The sequence below is a fragment of the Alligator sinensis genome, unplaced genomic scaffold (assembly GCF_000455745.1).
Source record: "Alligator sinensis unplaced genomic scaffold, ASM45574v1 scaffold116_1, whole genome shotgun sequence".
In the NCBI taxonomy this organism is placed as follows: Eukaryota; Metazoa; Chordata; order Crocodylia; family Alligatoridae; genus Alligator; species Alligator sinensis.
In genome coordinates this window covers 1,867,599-1,886,848 of record NW_005841908.1, presented here as the reverse complement: position 1 = coordinate 1,886,848, position 19,250 = coordinate 1,867,599, and the positions used below count along the sequence as shown (strand labels likewise).

General features: G+C 43.8%; 1 protein-coding gene across 3 annotated transcripts in view; it reads right to left on the bottom strand.

Annotated features, from left to right (window-relative positions):
- The window catches only part of CCDC82 (coiled-coil domain containing 82), a 23,076-nt gene extending 4,117 nt beyond the window's left edge, over positions 1-18,959 (bottom strand). For 2 of the 3 annotated variants that reach the window (XR_003092839.1, XM_006018610.3), the window contains exons 1-5: positions 17,957-18,959; positions 17,079-17,292; positions 14,831-14,923; positions 11,984-12,108; positions 11,548-11,718 (exon numbers count right to left, since the gene is read on the bottom strand). Coding sequence is in view for 2 of the 3 variants with exons in the window: in XM_006018610.3 (XP_006018672.1) it covers positions 11,548-11,718; positions 11,984-12,108; positions 14,831-14,923; positions 17,079-17,292; positions 17,957-18,565 (1,212 nt within the window). In the remaining variant the exon portion in view is untranslated. The remainder of the gene's footprint in view (positions 1-11,547; positions 11,719-11,983; positions 12,109-14,830; positions 14,924-17,078; positions 17,293-17,956) is intronic. The other variant, XM_025197864.1, reaches the window with a different exon arrangement.
- Positions 18,960-19,250: the final 291 nt, after the last annotated feature.

The window sequence follows — 19,250 nt, the reverse complement described above, 5'->3', positions numbered from 1 at the left end:
AGGAATGGCGCACAGGGTGCTGGAAGTCCGCCAAGCCCAAGCTTCCCCGAACATACCCAGGCATCCAGCACCCTGTGCACTGTCCCCTTCTCCGGATAGGGCTCTTATACACTTGAGGAATATTGCTGTAATTTATTATAGATGCATGCAATGTGTTTGTTTGCCACGTAAAAAAGTCATTTAAATCAAAATACGCTCCCGAACATGTATACTGTTACACTACTTAATCGTAATGTGCTGCCGAATGTTTATACCGTTATGCAATTAAATAGTTAAAAAGAGCAATTAAATCACTAAAAGGGGCAATTTCCTCATGTGTATAAGAGCTCCTAGTCACATGTACAAGGGCCCTCTTATTCTATGACTGTAAACAAGTCAAGGTCAGACTGTTGACAAAATATATATGTATATTCCTAAGCCCGTGTTTACACATGGAGAGTTTCATGTAGCCTTTTGGGGTTTTTTTGAGGGCGAGAAGTTTTGATTCTGTTAAAGTATTTGGTCAAAGGATTAGTAAAAATCCTGTATTTAAAGAAATACTTTTGCAATAAAAACTTAAATCACAAAGGTTTTGCGGGTTTCAGCTAGTACAAAAATAATACAATTGTTCCATGTAAGAGACTTATCTGTCTAATTTATAGGAATATTTACAGCTAAGAAAACATGCCTGTAAATATGTGGATGTTATCTTTAGTCTTATTAAACATGGACAAGTATAGTGATACATAGTAATTAGTGTAGATACCCAATATAAAGCTGGTATATGAAGAATGATTACATTCAGGTAGAAGTATACTGTAATTCAGAACAAGGGAAATGCAACAGGATAACTTTATGCACAAATGAACAAAGAGAAGCTATGGTAAGAGCAGATATTCACATGCGTTTGCATATACTATATAATCTGCAGAAGGGAGCCTTGTGCCATCTCAATACTTTGGGCAGGTATTTTGCATCACTATGGGCATGTCTACACATGCATTTAAGCATGACTAAATTTAAAGTGCATTAAGTGATTTTTGGCAGGCGTCTACATGTGCAGGGACTTGGCACCAACATTAGTGCCAAGTCCCTGCACATGTAAACACCTGCCAAAAAAATAAATCACTTAATGCACTTTAAATTTGACTAAAGTATTTTGACTAACATTAGTGCCAAGTCCCTGCAGCCCTGCCATGGGCCCCTAGTGACTGGGCACACCTGGCACTCAAGTTAGTGTCTACATGTGCATTAATGTGCTTTAACTAATCATGCTTCAGTTTGAAACCTACATTTGCAGGTATCAAATTCAGGCGCAATTAGCCTGATTTCACCATTTTTTATGCACATTATGGGTGCGCATGTGTAGTCACGCACCTGTCATGCACATTAAAATTAGGCTAATACTCATTAACACATCTCGCACTAATGATGCACCCAATGGGCACAAAGAAGGAGAAAGATCCATCCCCTTTGTGTGTCCCAGATACATAAGCATAACTCCAGCCTATAGACAGGAATAAGGCCTATGAAACAAAAGTGCTGCACATGGCTGAAATCTACGGTGGATTTCAATGCACTAACCCACCAGCACTTCTGCACAAGATCTAGTCAACTCTGGCTTTATGCAGGAGAACTGGATTACACCTTATGGTATGCAACTAGGAGACTGACATCTTTCCAATACATTCAGGTATCCAATTGTGTTAGACTGAGGTCATTTTTGCATAACAAGCAGCTAAGTGGCAAAGAGCCAGTACTCTTCCAGTCAGACAGTTTAATTCAAGGTAGGATTCATTTATTATTTTTAATTGCATGCATTTCATTTTACCACTTTATAAATTACAAGTTTTTCTTTTTTAAGCCAAAATGTAGTGATGCATTTCATTGCTCCAATTGTTAATCTTCCAAGTATTCTTTTAGAGCATAAGCAGCCTAAGTTTTAATCAGTTAATATCCTGACTTTCCTGTGAGCTTTCTGCATGCATGACCAAACGTTTGCGTATGTGAGCAGTCCCAAAAGACATATGACCTACTTGTCCACATCCTCAACAGCACAACTTGGTATTAGCTGTGTTTATTTTGTTGGTAATTACTGGAATGCAGAAATATGGGAGTAGTTTCAGAGACAATTTATGTGATTCATGTAATCAACCATGTGGACCAGAACCTCAGCTGTTGGAAAGGAGCACAGCTTCTCTGAAGTTAATGGATAGCACCAATTTAAAAAGAACTTTGGATCTGGCCTATATTATAAAGCTGCATCACATAAGATTAAATAAATCAAGTTACACAGGCATGAGGTCCAGAACTTGGTATGGCTGCCATTCTGTAACTTATTCAATGTGAACAAATTTGCTGTACTTGCATAAAGCTCTGCTGTCTGCCCATACACAAAACAAAACTGCAGGAAGCTATGTTGAGTCCTCGTGGTACTACTGGAGAATAAAACTCAAAACATTTGTAAAAGTTTAAAATCCTGAATCATTCTTTAGAGGAAGAATGCTAAAAGCGCAGCATCAGAAACCTCAAGGAATCCAGCATCACTCAATTCCCCTTTTAAAATGCCCCACAAAACTGAAAACCAGGTTCTGGACTTTTGTGGAGCCATTCAGCATGCACTAAATAGCCCTGTTTTCCCTGCCCACCTTGCTATTTGGGTATTCTGCACATTATTTTCTAACAAGTTGAAACTCCTCTACTCTTAAATTCTACCACAATGTATGCCTGAAATTGTATCAAAACAGTTTTGTTTTTTTTAAAAGAAAGATTTTGTAAAAGCAGTATTTCTGTAGAATTCAGTATGGGAAATGTTCCAGATATTGTATTTATTCTAATTTTAATTGCTGAGATCTTGCTAGGCCTGAACACAAAAGACTGACACTAGTGTAATTTACAGAAACAAGTGAGTAAAGTTAAGAGTTTTTAGTCTCCTGCTGTCCTCCCCTCTTAGGTGTTCTTAAATAACTGAAAAAGCAACCCAAACTATGCATTTCCATCTACTGCATTCACTAAGCTGTGATGGCTCTTTTAATTCAATATTTTTCTGAAGTGTTTGATTAGCACAAGTCTGGGCTGTAGCAGTTGAGCCAAGTGCTATAGGAGTAAAGAACAGACACTGCAGTCAATGGGCTGCAGATAGACCCTCCAGCACTGTACATGTTAACAGCTTCTACCGCTGGCTGAGTTACTGGCCACCACAGGAACAAGCAGTGAATATGAACAGCTTCCAGCAAGTCACTGTTTCTACTTTCCCCTTGTGGGCAACGAACCTACTGTGCTGATTTCTTTTTGTGATAGAAACCCACACTTCTACTTGTGTCTAGAGAGAGGTCTCAGATTCTCTTAAGCAAGTGGTAACCTCAGAAGATTACTCTGCTGAATACATTATCTGTTCTAGAGATCTCCACAGTAGCTTAGTCCTTTGTGAAGGTGTGAATCGCACTAGAATCCTTGCAGGAGCACAGTCTAATCATATCTGAAAATAAGTTGTACCCTTCAAAGACAAAATCTATTGCTATTTGTATCATGCTAGGAATGTCCAGTGTGAAGCCATAAAGATCACTTCCGAGAAAAGCATGCCATATCCACATCATGAAAAATCACCTGCAGAAATGTTCTGGATACTAAGAAGCTTTCTGCACATGTGTTCAATTCCAATTCTTCATTTCTAAAGGAAGATTTTCTTAAGAATTGCCAGTAAAAAGAAAAAGCTTGATGCCAAGCATGCCTTTCTAATAAATTGATTCACTTTGCCTGCCTTTGTGTTGACTTTGTCTCACTTTTTGTAGAAAGACCTAAATAAGTTAAGCAATGGATGTGAGAAAAATGTCACTCAGGGACTTGCTGATTTCACTATAAATTGTTGGGGTCTACCTATGCATTTTTACAAAGTCTAGGAAAGCTTTATTATAAATAGGCAAAGCCACTCTGTCTGAAATGGCCTGACATAGAATCATCATAGAATCATAGAAGTAGGGTCGGAAGGGACCTTGTAGATCTTCAAGTCCAACCCCCTGCCTGGGCAGGAGGAAAACTGGGCTCAAATGACTCTAGCCAGGTAGGCATCAAGCCTCTTTTTAAAGACCCCCAGGGTAGGAGCCAGCACCACTTCCCTTGGAAGTTGGTTCCAGATCCTAGCCACCCTGACTGTGAAGTAGTTCTTACGGATGTCTAATCTAAACCTACTCTCCAACAACTTGTGGCCGTTATTCCTTGTTATCCCGGGGGGCGCTAGGGGAAACAAGGTCTACCCCAAACCCTTCTGGTCCCCCCTAGTGAGTTTATAGACAGTCACAAGGTCCCCCCTCAGCCTTCTCTTGTGAAGGCTGAACAGGTTCAGGTCCTATAGCCTCTCATTGTAGGGTCTGCCCTGCTGTCCCCGGATCATGCGGGTGGCCCTCCTCTGGACCCTCTCAATGTTGTCCACATCCCTCTTGAAGTGGGGTGCCCAGAACTGGACATAGTTCTTCAGCTATGGCCTGACCAGTGTCGCATAGAGGGGGAGGATCACCTCCTTGGACCACCTTGAGATGCAGGATAAGGTCCGGTTAGCCCTGCCGACCGTGACCTCGCATTGTTGGCCCATGTTCATCTTGGAGTCAATGATGACTCCAAGATCCCTTTCTGCCTCCGTGCTCTCAAGAAGGGAGTTTCCCATCTTATAAGTGTGCTGCCGGTTACTACTGCCCAAGTGCAGCCCAGCATCCTGCACTTGTCCGTATTGAAATGCACCCTGTTTTTATTAGCCCACCCCTGCAACCTATCCAGGTCTTGCTGCAGTCTTTCCCTCCCTACTAGCGTGCCTACCTCACCCCAAATTTTGGTATCATGTTGACAGGAATGGACAGTAAGACCATATAAATTCTGACCCACTTCAATTCAGACTCCTAATGTTATGGCCACTCTATACCAGTTCCCCAAAAGCCTCCGAAGTAATCAAGTGTAGAAGATGTTGATTTTGTCTTACAACTTCACAGCCATGCTACTGCCATCTAGGCTCCCTCAGATCATCATTAAAAAGGGCTAGAATAAGAGACTCTGCCAAGTGGATCAACAATGCATCTTCTTGGGCAAAGAAGATACAGTGATCTTAGGCTACAATAAGGTACAGTAGAGGAATAAAATGTACCCCAAAATACTCTAACTGGACCATGGCGATTATCTATAAATTAATTGAAGCCAATGAATCTGGTCTCAAACACAAAAAATCCTTAGATCTAGATCTAAAGTCATGTTGATTCTCTGTGGCTATACAGTAACAGAATGTCAATGTCCCGAGGCTTATGATCTAGAAGGGAAATATCCCTGTTAGAATCTTAATCCAAAGAGAAATATGAAGTATATTCGAGTCACGATGATGTAATATCAGCAGATATAATAGCTGCAGAATGGATGGTATATGAGACTGAAGTGGATAGACCTGCCACTTGTATCAATGATACCACTGAAGCCTGCATCACTACTGAGTTAGGACCGTCATGGAAGCAGAATCAAAGCTGGAACTGAAGGCAGAGGAAAGGCTAGTCTCCTCTAGAGTAATGCAGATTCTGGCACTGATTGCCAGTATATGCCTAGTTTCTACCTAAAGATCTGGTGTGGCCAGAAGCAAACAGCAAAGTAGTAGCTGACCCCCTAATCGGTATTACAATAAGCAGAGTCCAAGGGTCCATTTTGTACCACTCTCAACAACCAGAACCAACAGTATCAAACTGGTTCAGTTCAGGTCAGACAGTACCAGGGAACTTTGGAGCCAAGTCTGCACTACTGACTTAGTGCCAGGGGACTCAAATGGATTCTCTGGGCAGATGATGTTGGCTAGAACCATTGCAGGTAGACAAAGAAGGCCCAAAAGTCTTAGAAGACAGTCCAAGAGAAGGTAAATATCTTTTCTCAGAACGTAACTTGGCACAAAACAAACACACCAACCTCTCCCCCTTCAGGATGGCAAAAGGAGCTGATAAAGTGGGTCTAGGCAAAGTCCAACCTGTTGGCTCCTCAATGTCCAGAGCTAGAGAAATCTGTGCGCCTAGCTTCTATCAAATATACTGACATGTACCTCCAGGCATTGCTGGACACCGTTCTTTAAAGGCTAATCTTATCTCAGGCTGCATTTCATATTCACGTGTCCATCTTCAAGGTCAATGTCTGCAGGCAATGGGCATAAAAACCTCATAAGAACAACAGTGTTTGAAGGCTGGGTCCTTCTGCACTACATTAAAGTATCTGAAGGAAACCATCAAGAATTCAATTCTTTCCTGTGAGAACAAAAAACAACCTGAAAAACAAACCTACACAAAATGTACTGACTGTTTACACATAAAATAACTAATGCCTTGTAGAGAAGACTACGAGTGTAAGGGCTTCCCCCATATTGCCTTAGGAGCAACACAGACCTGGAGAGAAAGCCATAGGGGGATAAGGTGGCTTCACTCCCTTTCAACTTCAAGCCTGTGGAGAGGTAGGGTCTATGTACCACTCTTGTAGGGACTACTTTCAAAAGGCTCCAACTTTGGTACATGAGGGACACACCCACACAAGCTGAGGACAGACTAATATTTCAAGACCTCTGAAACATTTCAAAAGGCTAGTGTACAACTATATATGCAGGATAAAGGGTTATGGAACAGGACACAGATGTACCTGGAGGTGTATTTTCTCACATACAACACACACCTTGTTTTGAAAGGCAGAATGAAGGGGAAAAAATTCTAGTTATAATGCACAGAGCAGGGGCAAGCCCTAATCTACAGCTGACTTACCCTCCCTTTCCTGATTAACTAAAGCTGAAACCCTAGCTGTTGCTAATGACTGATTTCCATGGATGGATCTATGATTCTGAAAACAGCTAATCTCCAAGGCTGTGAAATTAGGGGTGTACCAATAAAAATCTTCTTGGCCAATACTGATGGCCAACTATTACCCATCCATATCAGCTGATACCGATCTGATAGCTGATTTACAGGAATGCAGCCCGGCAGCTTGGAGAGGACTGTCTGGCTGGTAAGTCTGAGGGACGAAGTGGAGGGGAGCAGGGGAGGCCCCCACAGTGGTGAGGGAGGGACCAGGGGCTGACCAGCCAGGTTGGTAAATGCAACCCTGGGACCAGGACGGGCCCATGGGTGGCCCATGGGGGGGGGGAGCGCCATGGGAGGGTGGATTCCCCACTACTACATGAACCCCTGGGGGAGCCACTGGATGTATCTGCCCCCTCCAGATTTGTGCATGGGGCGAAAGCGGGCTGCCCACTGTGGGCTTGGGGCCAGGGGCTGCACTGGCCTCTTCCCAGCAGAGGCATTGCTGGGAAGGATGGCTACAAGTAATCCCCAACCCCCCCCCCTGCCCCCCCCCCCCCCCCCCGGAACTGCTGCCACCCACCTAAAGTGCACCCTGACCCAGCCCCCTACCAGGAAGAGGCCAGCATAGCTCCTGGCCTTGAGCCCACAGCAGGCAGTGTGCCGTTGTCCCACACACAAATCCAGGGAACACATGCCCCTCATACCTCCCCCAGGGGTGCATGCAGCAGCAGGGAGCCACGCGCCCCCCTCCAGACAAACCACCCGTGGATCCATCCCACTCCTGGGGTCCCATTCACTGCCTTGGCTGGGCAGCCCCTGCCCCACTCCCTCCCTCACTGTGGGCACCTCAATCTGCTCCCCCCACCCCTCAAAGATTTACTGGCCAGATGCTGCTCTCCAAGCTGCCAAGCTGCATTCTTGGCTACCTGCATGCTGCGGCTATGTACACTCACATGGCATTTATTGATGACATTATCAGCCAAAAAAAGCCGATGGCTAGTAATGTTAATTTTCCTGTTATCAGTGCTGATCTGATATGCCACTGATATATCAGTGCAACTCTATGTGAAATAAATAAAGCCAACTTGCTAAATGGGTATTTTGCGTCGGTTTTGCACCAGTTCCAAGGGACGCGCCTGCCCATTACGGGACGGGAAGGCCTGGGTGAGGGAGATCCTTTACCCTCCATCAATGCTGACCTTGTGAAGGAACACCTTGAGAGGCTGGATACTTTCAAGTTGGCCGGCCCCGACAGTTTACACCCCAGGGTACTCAAGGAGCTGGCAAGCATCACAGCCCAGTCCCTGGCCCGGATCTTTGAGAACTCCTGGCGCTCTGGTGAAGTGCCCAAAGATTGGAAGAAGGCCAATGTGGTGCCTATCTTCAAGAAAGGGAGAAAAGTGGATCTGGGAAACTACAAGCCCATCAGCCTGACCTCTATCTCAGAGAAGATACTAGAAAAGATTATCAAAGAAACCATTCTCAACAGACTGGCCGACGGCAACATCCCAAGGGACAGCCAGCACGGGTTTGTTGAGGGTAGGTCTTGCTTGACCAATCTTAGTTCCTTTTACGACCAGGTGATCTATCACCTGGACAAGCGAGAGGAGCAACCGCGCCCTCGGCTTCGCCACTATCCACTGGCTGGGGGATTGGCTCTGTGGTCGGACCCAGAGGGTGGTGGTTGATGGAAGTCAATCGTTGTGGTGTGCTGTGACCAGCGGGGTCCCTCAAGGCTCTGTTCTTCGGCCTATACTATTCAACATCTTTATTAATGATGTGGACCATTGGTATCAGAAGTGGACTGGCCAAGTTCGCCGATGACACCAAACTTTCGGGTAAAGCATCTGCACCTGAGGACAGGAGGGTGATCCAGGCTGACCTTGACAGGCTCAGGAAATGGGCGGATGAGAACCTGATGGTGTTTAACACTGAAAAATGCAAGGTTCTCCTCCTTGGGAAGAAAAACCCGCAGTATTCTTATAGGCTCGGCAGTGCTACACTGGCTAGCACTACAGATGAAAGGGACTTGGGGGTCATGATTGACCACAATATGAACATGCGCCTTCAATGTGATGCTGCAGCTAGTAAAGCGAGCAACACACTGGCTTGCATCCATAGATACTTCTTAAGCAAATCCCAGGACGTCATTCTTCCGTTGTACTTGGCCTTCGTGAGGCCGCAGCTGGAATACTGAGTCCAGTTTTGGGCTCCAGAATTCAAAAAGGACGTGGAGAAGCTTGAGAGTGCAGGAGAGCCATGTGCATGATCAAGTCAGGAAAACAGACCTTATGATGAGAGGCTGAGAGCTCTTGCACTCTTCAGCCTGAAAAAGTGCAGGCTCAGGGGTGATCTGGTAGCTGCCTATAAAATTCATCAGGTGTGCTCACCAGGATCTGGGGGAACGTCTGCTCACCAGAGTGCCCCAAGGGATGACAAGGCTGAACAGTCACAAACTCCTCCATGACCGTTTCAGGCTGGACATAAGGAAGAACTTCTTTACTGTCTGAGCCCTCAAGGTCTGGAATAGACTGCTGCCAGAGGTGGTTCAAGCACCTACTTTGAAAACCTTCGAGAGACATTTGGATGTTTATTTTGCTGGAATACTATGACCCCTGCTGACTTCCTGCCCATGGGGCAGGGGGCTGGACTTACAGATCTTCCAAGGTCCCTTCCAGCCCTAATGTCTATGAAATCTATGAAATAGAAGGAAAGAGACTAGAAGCAACTAGGAGGCAGAAAAATTGTCCTAAGACAGTTTAGCTTGAACAGTGGAACATCAAAACCATTACACAGAAGATGTGACTGAACATCTCTAGAGTGAAGAGCAATAAACCATTAAGAGCAACCAGGTCCCTTCGTTGCCTGTATAGTAATGCAACAGTGGCTGCACTCAGGAGGAGGAATCAAAGCAGGGTTCTTCTACCCTGGTCAGAAAAAGCAGCTTCCTCACTTAATATGTACACTCCTTTTGGAGATCTAGTTTGAGGAAAAAGTGCACATGTGTGCAAGAAAATATTAATTGGTTTGTCCAGCTTCATTTGGAACATGTATAGAGTAGGGGCAGGCAATTATTTCAGCTGGAGGGCTGCTTAACAAGTTCTGGCGAGCTGTAAAGAGCCACAAGGATAGCCCTGCCCCTTGACAGGTGCCCCACCTCCTTGGTCATCATCTTGAAACTGGAAGGCCTGCCCCCTAACCCCTGATCCTTGCCACGGAAAGGCCCTCCCCTTGCCCCTAAAGTATTCCTTTGGCAAGGAGGTTTGCCATCTTGGAACCAGATGTTATTTTCTTTAAACAAAAAAACAAAACAAAACAAAAAAAACCAACCCCCAAACATCTACTACAACATACATTGATTTGATTTAAAAAAATATTTTTGTCCTGATTTATATGCGTTTGCATAGTGTACTTGGAGGTGATTGCATAATAGCTTAAAATGAAGTTTTACTTTTGCATGTTGTGGGGGTGGGGAGGTGCTGTGTGTATGCTGGGGAGGGTGTGGGGGTGTAGGTGCACATATATGGCAGTGTAAGGGGGGTGTGAGTGTGGGACCCCCCCCTTACAAGCATGCCCCCCACACATCCCCCCTCCCTCATTGTGCACAGCCCCTGCTACCAGTAGCAGGTGGCAAGGCCTCGGGGTGCTCACAGCAGGTAGAGACCCCTGGTGGTGCAGTTCCGGTGAGCCCCAAGACTGCATGTGGCCGGGCCACCAGGAGAGAGAAGGGTGGAGGCCAGCCTCACTCCACAGAGCCCCTGCCAGTGTGGGCCCCGCTCTCCTGCTTGCCCACTGCCACTTCCCCACCACGTGTCGCCACTGCCCTACATTACAGCCCACTCGCTGCTCTGGTAGTGCACGGTTCCCGGCTGGCAACCGCGTGGTGCCAGAGCCAACCCAGCCTAGCTGGCATCCTGTGGTTCCAGGCTGCCTGGCCAGGTTTGCATGGTATAGCAGGACCTAGCCAGGAACCGCCAGGCCGGGCTGGCTCTTGCTGCATCCTGTGGTCTTGGCCATGCAGCCAGGAACCAAGTGGTGTCAGCCGGGTCGGTTCCTGCTGCACTGGTGATATTCCCCACCACCCTACCTCCACCTGTTCTCATCTTGGATGAAGGGAGGGCAGGGTTACAGCCCTATGGTTGCCAGGCCAGGAGGGAGGGTGGGGTTACAGCCCCATGGTTGCCAGGCCAGAAGCCTCTGCTAGGCAGAAGCTTCTGGTTGGGGGTGGCCTTGCTGCTGCCACCTGCTCCTCCTGCCGCTAGCACCTGGTCAGCTTTTAGATACGTAGCCACCAGCAGATAATTATTTTCAAATTTTTAGAGGAGCCCCACGGGCTGGAAGATTGGTGTGGCAGGCTGGATCCAGCCCATGGGCTGTACTTTGCCTGGTATACAGGTAGGTCAGTCCCACAATGGGACCAACCTTCCCCCCCTTATAATGGCTATAAACATTCTATTTTTTGAACGTTTTAAACCCCATTATGTCTTGAAACACACACATACCACACCACACCCACACAAGCACTCAAAACATGACTTGCTTTCTCTTGCCCCAGACATTTCTTCCTTGAAAGTATCAAGAATTAAAGGGTGAATGTTAGTTAGGGTAGAGTACATCTCAGTATCAACTCAACTGAAGCATATTGAGGCATGGTACAGCAAAAAAAGTTACCCATGTACATCACGTATGTTGATAGGAGTACTGTTTTGTTTCATTTAGTCTAAAATGCAATATAAATTACTAGTTAACTGCTCAGAAGAATTTTTGTTACCTGTTTGTCATGTGACATGAAGTCATCTGTTTCCAAAGTCCTATTGCTGTACAGCTTTCCTGATAGCAACACATCAAACTTACAGTACCGATGCATTTCACAAGCCTGACAAGACATATTTACTGGATACTTCATGATTATACGGACGTTAGGATAACTATCCACTCGCTCCTGAAAGACATTTCACAGATAGTTGAAGAGCTGACCCTGAAAATACACAAGGAGGCCCACCTATGCAAGATGCTGAGTGCCCTCAACTCCCATGAATTCAGGGACTACACCCATATAGGACTAGATCTAAAGTCAACTCCCAAAATATAGAAAGAAAAAAAAAATATACTAGAATTACTATATTTTCATTCTGGAATATGGATATATTTCAGTACTTTATTAAAATTTGGAGGCATTTCAATGACCAAGCCAGAAACCTAGATACCTTATATCGTTCTTTCCAGCGGCTTCTAGAAATCAGGTTTTCAAGACGAGGTTGAATGAAACGGTCGTCCAAATAATGAAGTGAAGTTAACATATCTTGTGCATACCTCTTTTGTCTTGTTCCATCTGTTCAAAGAAAGAGTCTCTGTAAGATATTCACTGATGATGAAACGCATACAATATATGATCAAACTATGGAATCTTCAGAGGAATGATGGATCTTTACTTTGAAAAGCATATAGGTCATTATTTACTTATTGAAGAACAGTCATTTCAATGACTAAAAGTACTGTCAGTAAAGTCCGTGGTTAATGAAAGCCACTTCATTCAAGTGCAGCTGGTGTAAGGACTTACTAAAATTTGTGATATGTAATATTTAAATGTAACAAAATAGAAATAGAAAAGATTGTAAATGTGAATGGACTGCCCAGTAGTGATAATTCAATCTGATTTATCATGAAACAATTCATCATCACACAACACCAAAACATGCACTCTGCTAGCTCCCTTACATTTCTGTTTTCCTGATAAACTCTAAACAATCATCCAATGAATTAGAATTATACTGAATATTTATCTTAATTCTAATGAAAAAATTCTGAAAATAAGGAGCTGCATATTAGTAATACTACAATGAATGTATAATTTCCCCAAAACATTTTAGAGATTAATATTGGATTTTTTTCCCCTCAAACTTAAGGATTCAAATCTGCTAAAAAACGTAGAGTCTTAAACCACCCAGACAAATTTAACTTTGCCCTGTGGTGATGTCTTGCAATCACAATTACTGGATTTTAGTATCTGCACTCCCTGAATACATGGAAATGGATTTTTTTTAATAGTTTCTCCCCCACTTCCTGACCAAATGTGTCAATACAGACCTGAGGAAGGCTGGAGACCTACTGCTGTATATAAAGAAGCCCACTATTATACCTAATTTACTTTAATTGCAACCCAATTTCCTTAGTATAATTTATGCACAACATTTCAATAAATGTAACCGTACTGGATGCTTAAGGAGCCTGTGTTAGTCCATTACTTCAATTATTAAGGACAAAAATAAATCTGACCCCTACTGCTAAACTAGCTCATTTTTAATTATTTTAACTCAAACTAATTAACAGAAGTACTTGTAAGTCCTCAGAAAATCTATTCTGCTGAAACTCTGGAGAGAATGCTATGATGAATACAGAATAAAGATGACGAATTCTATTTAGTGCTAAACTTGACTAAACATTCACTAGGGAGCCAATAACAGCATCTTGCAGGAGATAAAACTATATAAAAAGAGGGAAACTTTTCTAGACTATATATCTTTATAAAGAGTTGTAGGAAGTAGAGTATATTTACTATACTTGCTCCAACTTTGGGGGCTTCTCTAATCACAAACTATTAGGAAAACCTGAAGAGACTAGTATTGGCCTCAGAAAAAGAATAAGGGCTTCAAGAACATACATTTCTGCTGCTAATTCAGTATTTTAAATCAGCATACGTGTGTTTTCCACTTTGTCCTTGTTTCTTGACTGTACCAAATGTCCAACAACTAACTATTAACTACTTTCCTGTCACTGCAATGGCAGGGTATTGGCAATGCCCTTATCTCCCTGACTTTTTACCTGGTGGCATGTTATAGTTCACATGGTTTCACTGTTTTGAATACTGTTCCTTGTCATTATGGGTGAGGACACAATGTGGCGATTCCTTGCTTAATGACTGCCTGAAAAATGTAGGGGGCTGGACTCAATGGCCTATGAGGCCCTTTCTAGTCTCACATACCCTCAGCATCCCACTGACTCTTTTCTGTACCTAGAATTAATGGTCTCCAAATTTATCCCTTCCCTAGTCTTAAGTTGCGTTTCATGTAAGTTTCTCCACGAGATCCAAAGAAGTGCAAAAAGAGACTTGTCAGCTAGAGCAAGCAAACATGCAATTTTTAGGCCAAGAATTTTCTGATTTGAAGCAAATCTAATAGAGACTTGGGAAGCGAACTTCATTTGGAAAACTCTGGGTACAGGCAAGTGCATTTTAGCCACTTTAACAGGGGAGGGGGAGCTACTGCTTTGCAGCATGCAGCAGGTATTACAATCTGTTAAGTCTGAATGATTCTGTAGCAAAGTCACCCTAGTTTTGACTCTGAACAAAGCAGGGTTAGAGTCAGACCTGCTCTGCTATTCTTGTATTCCCATAGAATGGTGCAGATGTTTACAAATCCTAAACAATGTGTATCGTTTGATAGTGATAGTTGTTACATTTGTCTGTGTAGTCTCTCTCTCTCTTTAAGTTTAACCAAAATCCTCAGAAAAATCATACCCTGCATTTTTCAGGCAATCATTAACAAAATAAATTACCACGTCAGAGTCTCACCCACACTAACAAGGAACAACATTCAGAACAGTGAGACTATATAAACTATAACATGCCACAGGTAAAAGTCAGGGAAATAAGGGGATAACATGTGACTTGCAATGTTTTGGGAAGTCAACTAGTTTTTGTAGGGGAAGTCAGAGTATAGATTTGGAAAGGGGAAGGCTAGCTTCATTATAGACTTGCTATTGTTAACCAATAAAATTTGGATTTTTCATTAATTATACAAAGAACAACTCATATACAATTCTCAAAAATGCTTTTCAAACTTGAATGAATTAGGCTCTTTCACTTATCTCAGATTACTCTTTGGGCAAATAAACCAAGTAGGAAGTCCCATAATAAAGTGGCAGATCTGGGGAGAGGAATCTAAATTAAGTCCCAGTCCTACAGTCACCCCTGGAGACCACTTCTTCAAACACAGATACTCTTGTTGGGAGTATACCAATTTGAATTACTATTCTGTTTGATGTTATTTGCTTACCATACAATGAGCACAAAAATGTGTCATCAATTGCGTTGATGAGAAACGCCTTTACTACTCTTTGGAAATGCACATAATGGTCGCAGCGGGAGACTGGGAAAATAAACGCAATCAGGTAAAGCACACTGGCGACAAAAATTCCATGAATATTACTTTTCATCTACCAACTTTGATAAAATACAACCATAAGAAATAGTTTGAAAGTGGAACCTCCCAAAGTTATGAAACAGGAATGTCAATTGAAACAGTGCATTTTAGCCCAATGTATTTTAAAAACCTTTATTATACAAGCTATATACACACATTGTGCTTACTCACTGTGCTTACTTGCATACTACATCTTCCTCTGCCCCCCTCTTCCCCCCCCCACCCATCACCCCCAAAATTAGGGTGCATATCTTAAGTGGGGAAGTTTATTTTTCTTTCCTGAAGTAGAAGCCTGGACATGCTGTGCTCAAATGATGGCCAAAATGGCTCCATATTGTCTCTGACCCAGCAAACAGAAGAGGCTAAATCCAGTAATAACTCTCTCACAGCCATTAAGGAATTTTGAGTAGCTACTGGCTGAGCACTGTAGCTTATGCCTGAATCAGCAACTGAATTGGCTCATGGCGAACAAGCTGCAGCTTGTAGTAAGAAGCATCTTGAAGGGCTTGTAATGTGGAAACAATACTATTTATAGAAAATCTATATAAAGAACTATTTATAATAAAGAAGTAATAGTCTTACTACTGCCCTTTCAACAGTTCAGGGCCTAACTCTGTGGCTGTCTTGACATACTCTGGGTGAGACATCAAGAATTTTCCAGTATCTCCTAGGAAGCCATGATTCCTGGACATTACATTCCTAACCCGACTTACTCCATGTCAATCATGACTCAGTGGTGGGCGTGTGGGAGAGGAAGAGGGAATGGCAGGGAAGAAAACTGCTCTTTTTTAAATGTGCTGCCTGCAAAAACAAGGCGCATGTCTTTTTTCGGGGGGGGGTCTTGCATTATGTGACAAAACGTGGTATCCTACCAAGGCAATTCAACCTCTGGATTGTTTAACAGGATATGGCAACAATACAGAAAAAGCAATGACAAAAATACCTTCTATTCAGCTGAAACTATAGGAGGGGCCATAGGTAGTTTAAAAAACCAGCAATTACCCAAAACAACTAACCCAAAAAACGAAATCTTGATGAATACCATAACATTTTGGTAACAAGCAGTCTAGGCCTCTATTATGTGCATCAATACAAATACTATTTGTATTATCAAATAGTATTTGGTAAAACACTGCACCCTTACATCATTAAAGATGTCCATATTTAAATGGAGGTAGCTTCCAATAGTTTGCATACTGCTGTAAGTTACACCAGTGTTTAGTTCAGACAGATTACCAGCTTTTCCACAGCACGCTGGGTGTGTACACAGAAGTGCTCCGTGCACATTTTAAAAAGTGCTCTAAATAACAGCGCTGTATAGTATCGTAAAGTTACAGCGCTCTTAAATGTTTCAGAAGTTAAGTGTTTGGCGGGGGCTTCTGAGCCTCCCTGCACTTTCCAGGCTAGGAGGAAGTGTGTGCTCTGCACTCTTCTCCACTAGTCAGAAGTTTGACCAGTATACAGAAGTAATTTCAAGCGCTGTGGGTTGCTAAAGTGCTGTAAAATACGCTTCAAAATTTAATGCCTCTTTTAACAGGGGATAATTTAAAGCACTGTACCCATTTTTAAAGTGCTGTAAAGCCACTTCTATTAAGTCACAGCAATAAAGCGTTTTAAATGGCGAAAAAGGCAACTTCTGTCCACACCTGTAAGTGCTGTTACACTGCCTCATCATAAAGTGGCACAGGAGGCAGCTGGTGCAAACACCTATTCGGGGATGAAACTAACTAGAGCTCAGGACATATGACCCTGTACACCAGGTAATTTACATCAATGTCTGCTCCATATTAACACGTGTGTTAAAGCATGTAACATCACGTGTCTGCACCTTGAACCAATTGAAAGATGCAAATAAAGTATCTTTTCCATAACCACACTCTCCCCGATAAAATAAAAGTTATAAAATTACTGCATACTAGTTGTGGAAGCTAGAGTACTCCCATACTAAAGTTATGGCCTTTGAAAATATGAATTTAAGCTACCATATGCTTCACAGGCATGCTATTTTATATTTATATAAAAACAAAAGTTCTGATCAACACAAATTCATCGCATGACAAGCAAAGTACTTCCACCAACTTCTAGCTTATTTTAAGCTTACGGCGTGGTATGTAATACTCCACTAAGTGGCCTTTTAATGGAGCAAGATCTGTCTCTTGCAGCAGGTTCAGATTTCCATCATGTTCTGTAAATTCCTCTTCTTCATCATCATCAACTATAAAGTCTTTCATACTCTCGTCATCATCACTGCTTTCTGTTGGTGTGAGGGGTAACTTACAGAATGACTCCTCTATTTCCGCTTCATCACTAGACTCCTAAATAAAATTAAAATTATTTATAAAACAATCAAACATGCCATGCAAGATTTGTGGCCTTCAAGCTACACTAGGCATTCAAGTAAGAAGGAACAAAACACAACAAAAAAATGCTGGCAGACTAGCTAACATCTTTCTGAAAAAGTGAAAGAATACCTTCACCTGGAATTTATCTAGGTTGGTCTGCCTCAGTAATGTAGCTGGGGGGAAAAACTTGCCCTGCTATGCCTCTGTTCCACCTTGCCCCATCTGTACTGATTTACTTCGCTTCAGCGCTCCAAGCCATCTCAACAGGTAGCAGGTTTCACATACAAGGTTTAGCAGCCTTGCCCCACGTGTCTGTCAGTCATTTTTTTTAAGAGAAAAGAAAAAGAGCAAGTATTTTGTGGAAGAATCCCATTAGTTACATAGGGATGCAAAATTCTACTACTACTTTGGTCAGTCGTTCGATTATGTCTGGAAGTGGACAAAACCCCTCAATCCTGAGCAATGAAAACAAAACCAAGACCGAACCCCACTGGTGCCTGGTTGGAACATGAAGATTGGCAGATTCGGTACTCTGAATTTTGACTTTGGGGAATTCCCAGTTCACCTCGAGTGAAAAAAACACCATGAAAATACTGTTAACCAAGATAAGATGCGTCCCACAAGGTAAAATAATCACCTCATAATATTCCCTGTCATCAGATGCCTGGATGGCATTTGGTCTTGACACTTGTTTCGGTTCTGTTAGCACTTTCTGGTCCTTACTAGGCAAGTTATCTTCTGCCGTAAAGGGGCTACAGGGGTGCTGCTGCTCTTGAGAGCTTTCTTCATCCATTATGCAGCTGCGCTTAGCAAACACTTTTCTAACAGGGATATCACTGTCATCACTCCCATCGCTGTCATACATTACCGACGTGCTTGACCGCCTGCGCTTTCCTGGAGCAATGGGTTCGTCCTCGGCATCCTCCGTAATAACTGTGTCATCAGAACTTTTCTCCTCGTGAACTGCAAGGCTACTCTTTTCAACTACGGCTCCATTTTTTTCAGCTTCCAATGGGGACGAAAACTCATCTTCCGGAGACGACAGCTCTTCGTCGTCATCATCATCATCGTCGCTGTTAATCACTATAACGTTTCTTTTCGTACGTCTCCAATCGACCCGTGTTTTGACTTCTGGTTCTTTTAGCCTTGAGTTCCTTCGCGTTTCGTATCGTCTGACCGGCATTTTCATCTCCATTGAGAAACGCCTGCAACACTCGCAAAAACATGTGAGGTGACCGCAATGCATTCAAAAGCAGGCATTTTCATTTCAGTCTACCTATGGTTAACGCTTTACTACAAAGGACTCGCAGAAGGCAACAGAAACATCACGAAGGCACTTAAAGCCGAGCGCCTAGCAATCATCTCACGACCGACAATTTGCAAGAAGACGGTAATTAGTCAGAATAAAATAATACGGAGTACGTGGACATGCCCCATCCCAACCCCGCACAACGCGGGGAGCCCACGCAGGTGCGCACCGCTTTGCTGCACGAGGCGGCGGAGGCCCGCGAAGCCCCCGCGCCGCCCGCGGCCCCACCAGGCCGCCCCCCCCCGCCGGTTGGGAAGACCCCGCCCGCCCCGCGAGATGGTAAACTGCCGCTCGCAAGGAAGAAGTCCCGCCTTCCGGAGCGTACCCGGGTGCGATTGGCCGGCTCCGCTGTCATTCCGCTCCTGGGCATGTTTCCGGAAGTGCGAGAGGCGGTGGGAAGGCGCCACGTGACCCATCGAGCCTGCTTGCCCTTGGAGGCGCGGTGGTGACGTCATGCTCCATGGCACGTTCTGTCTCTCGCTACAGGACTTCAAGTGGGGAAAAGGGATTCCCGGGCTGGGCAGCCCCCAGCGCCCCTCACCCCCCAGCTCTGCAAACTCTCCCTGCTGCTCCTTTCCCTGCTGGAGGAGTTGCAGCCCTGTGCCCCAAAAACTTCCCTGCT